Source organism: Salvelinus namaycush, chromosome 3, assembly GCF_016432855.1.
Source record: "Salvelinus namaycush isolate Seneca chromosome 3, SaNama_1.0, whole genome shotgun sequence".
Classification (NCBI taxonomy): Eukaryota; Metazoa; Chordata; class Actinopteri; order Salmoniformes; family Salmonidae; genus Salvelinus; species Salvelinus namaycush.
Window position 1 is genome coordinate 24,550,564 of NC_052309.1, and position 3,117 is coordinate 24,553,680.

The 3,117-nt window shown below is 47.8% G+C and overlaps 1 protein-coding gene across 1 annotated transcript; it reads right to left on the bottom strand.

The window, feature by feature from the left end:
* Positions 1–282: 282 nt before the first annotated feature.
* LOC120044283 (protein phosphatase 1A-like) lies at positions 283–3,117 on the bottom strand. Its single transcript, XM_038988889.1, has 3 exons — positions 2,721–3,117; positions 1,692–2,263; positions 283–420 (listed from the first exon to the last, which is right to left on the bottom strand). The coding sequence occupies exons 1-3, from the start codon at positions 3,115–3,117 to the stop codon at positions 283–285; spliced, it is 1,107 nt and encodes a 368-aa protein (XP_038844817.1).

A 3,117-nucleotide genomic window follows, 5' to 3' on the forward strand; every position in this document is an offset into this window, starting at 1 on the left:
CATGCATTCAGATGAATTTACTTGCTCTGCAGACCACCTCCAGGTGGTAAGCCTGGGACATCAGTGTTTGCCAGAACAGTGAGGACAGTGAGCAGGTCAGGCTCCTCCCCCTGAGTACTCAGTTCCTCATAAATCTCTATCGAAGGAAGAGGGCAGTAGTTACAAACAAAACAAGGATTAAAATGCCCTCTCTCAGGGGCAATTAACTGTAGCAGTGTAAATCCTGTTGTAAACTCATGGATATGGATAAACTGAAGTGAGTGAATATAAGTATGCACACAACTACCGCCACATCACTGCACCTGCCACTTTGGACTCCAGCAGGTCTTCCAGCTCTGCCTCCTGGTGTATTGCTTCTGCTGAGAGCTGGGGGGCGCCAGGGAAGCAGACCAAGATGATACTGATATTGTCCAGACTGCCCTGTAGAGGAGAACAAGCCAACCAAGGTTAGTAGCTACAGTTACAGTACACAGAGATGACCTCATGTTAGGGTACAGTACAGATCTGACATGAGTACGTCTTACCTTTGTAAACAGGATTGACTGTTATTAGTGAATCTTAGTGATGTATGCTGACCTCTGAACAGTGTGTGAGATAGGATAATCTTTCCAACCATTATGATAATGGTGAAAATCGCCTGCGCTGTAGATGTTGTTGTTGGTCAAGTGCCAAATCAGGTGAGTGCCAAACAAGGCTTACTAGAAAGCTACTAGCAGGATTACAACAGACGCGGGCTCTGAGGTCAGGTGCTAAGTAGTGACCTTTGACCTCCAATTACGACCACTTCTCTTCTGTGTTCATCTGATCCTTACGAAATAAGGCCCCTTTTGTCGAAGAAGTCACCCATTCTCAACTGATAGTAGGTGTGTTAGAATAGCTTGTTAGCCACAGGTACTGATGTTGACTGATGTTAGCCGTTGGTGACTGTGTTGGCTTTAGATTATGTGTGTCTGTCTGTAAGATGTGAGCAAGCAGCATTGGCTTCCCTGATGTGACTTGAGTGGGCCAATAAAAGTCTAATGTACCAATGCTGTAGGCAACCTTAGCCTTTGTTTAACACTGGCCGTCCACACAGCAAAGCTAAAGCACTGTGTCTCCTTTCAGGAACATGAATAGCCTACCTCCTCCTTCATGCAGAACTGAACTGATTCTGGAAGTGATTACTAAGGTGAAGTGTGGTGAAGTGTGTGAGAGGGTTAGAAACTGTGACATTTTCAGGTTGCTGGGTAGCATCTCTAAACTAGAACACTGTTATACAACCACAAGCCAGCCCAGCTCAGCTCACTTAGCCTGTGTACACACAGAGTATGTGTTTAATGGGTGTGTTCTGGTGTGTATGTGTTTGTAAAGGTCTTGTGGCACCACACATTCAATTCCCAGTAGTCTGTCTAAACCTGCTGGTATATCCTCAATAATATTATTTCACAGGATTAAGATTATGAAATAGAAAATAAAGCCTCTGCTAAAATAATGTAATCACATATTGTTTAATTAACAGCATGTCCGTGTGGCTCATGTTTAACCAGATCAGAGAATGTTGCCCTGTGTACATTGAGGAAAGTGCATCCACATTTTGACAGCGAATTGATACACTTATGCTCCAACATGTACATGTAGGGATTATTTATAAACGTCACTGATGTGGTCCACATGCACTGATCTACAGGTGATCTATGACCATGAGTACTGACCTTGTAGAGGCAGAGGTCAATGACCTGGGAACAGACATCTCTGAGGTCAGTGCAGACGCGCAGCCGACTCTGGATGAAGGCGCATAGCTCCTCGTTGGAGACCGTGTCCCACACCCCGTCACAGGCCAGCACCAGAAACTCATCCCAGGGCGACCGCTCCACCACACACACCTCTGGCTCCGGAGACACCATCTGTTGGGTGGGCGGCCGGTTCACTGTCCCCTTGTAGCTGAAGTCCCCCAGGGCTCGGGACACGGCCAAGGAGCCGTTGATGCGCTGCAGGGACACGGAGCCGCCGGCGCTCTCGATGCGCTCCCTCTCCAGAGGGCTGTAGGGCTTGTGGTCCTCAGTGGAGAAGCACACCTGCCCTGCCTGGCACAGCATGGCACGCGAGTCTCCACAGTTGGCGAAGTAGATGTATCGTGGTGAGATGAGAGTGGAGGTCACGGTGGTGCCACCCCGCTCCCAGCCCTCACGGCGGGCTGCAGTCAGCAGGTGTTTGTCTGTGTGTAGGAAGCCATCTGTGAAGCTCCCTCTCACCCGATCAGGGTGGTCCTCTGGCCCGATCCCTCCTACAAGACACAGACAGTACAGTAAGTACACCCATGCAGTAAGTATAAATAGGCAGTAAGTACACAAGCAGTAAGTAGACACAGGAAGTTATTTCACAGTGCACACAGGCAGTATAATTTTAAATGGTGTTATTCATTTATATACATCATTTATATAACCACATCAATACTGGCAAGATAAAATGGCAGTCACCAGTAATATTCTTCTAAAATGTAGTGATCTTTTATAGTTATTACCAGGTATAAACCTCTCTCTAACACACTATTCAATACATATTTGAGGAGTCACATGCTTTACTCCTAAGAGTATAATGCTGCATATAAATATCTGCTCTCGAATGAGTCATCAGTGTATCAAGATCTGTTCATGCATCTATTTTGAAGCAAGCATCTTTTTAAACTAAGAGATAAAACTGGCTGGTAAGTAACATGATAAGTCTGTCAAGTTTTTTTTCACCTGTAGCTAGGACCTGATCCAGCAGGTGTTGTGAAACGTACTGTGCCACTTGGTTTCCCGCGTGCCCGTCAAACACAGCAAAGAAGCTCCAGTCTGCCAGCCCTGTGCCCAGCTGAGGCACACAGTTGTGGTAGTCCTCCATGTTTGCCCTCCAGCCCTGCATGCTGCACAGAGCATAGGTCAGGCCCCAGCAGGAGCAACCCTCCTCAGTCAACTTGTCCAGGATGGGACGGTCCAGGTAGGGGCTGGAGATCACCTCCTCTCTTTCCCCGTCTGTGTGCTCTGCCCCTCCATGCCCCCCTCCTTTGAAGAAGGAGCTGACCCTCTTCTCTGTCTCCTTCACCAGCTGCCGGACAAATGCAGGCATCTCCACGCTCCCCTTCCGTGCAGTCCTCAT

Excerpts from the sequence above, each read along its gene's own strand:
- LOC120044283 (XM_038988889.1), bottom strand. The coding sequence starts at position 3,117 with ATGAGGACTGCACGGAAGGGGAGCGTGGAGATGCCTGCATTTGTCCGG. Across the intron at positions 2,264-2,720 it reads GGATCAGGTCCTAGCTACAG|GAGGGATCGGGCCAGAGGAC; the intron begins GTGAAAAAAAAC and ends TGTGTCTTGTAG. Across the intron at positions 421-1,691 it reads TTGACCTCTGCCTCTACAAG|GGCAGTCTGGACAATATCAG; the intron begins GTCAGTACTCAT and ends TCTCCTCTACAG.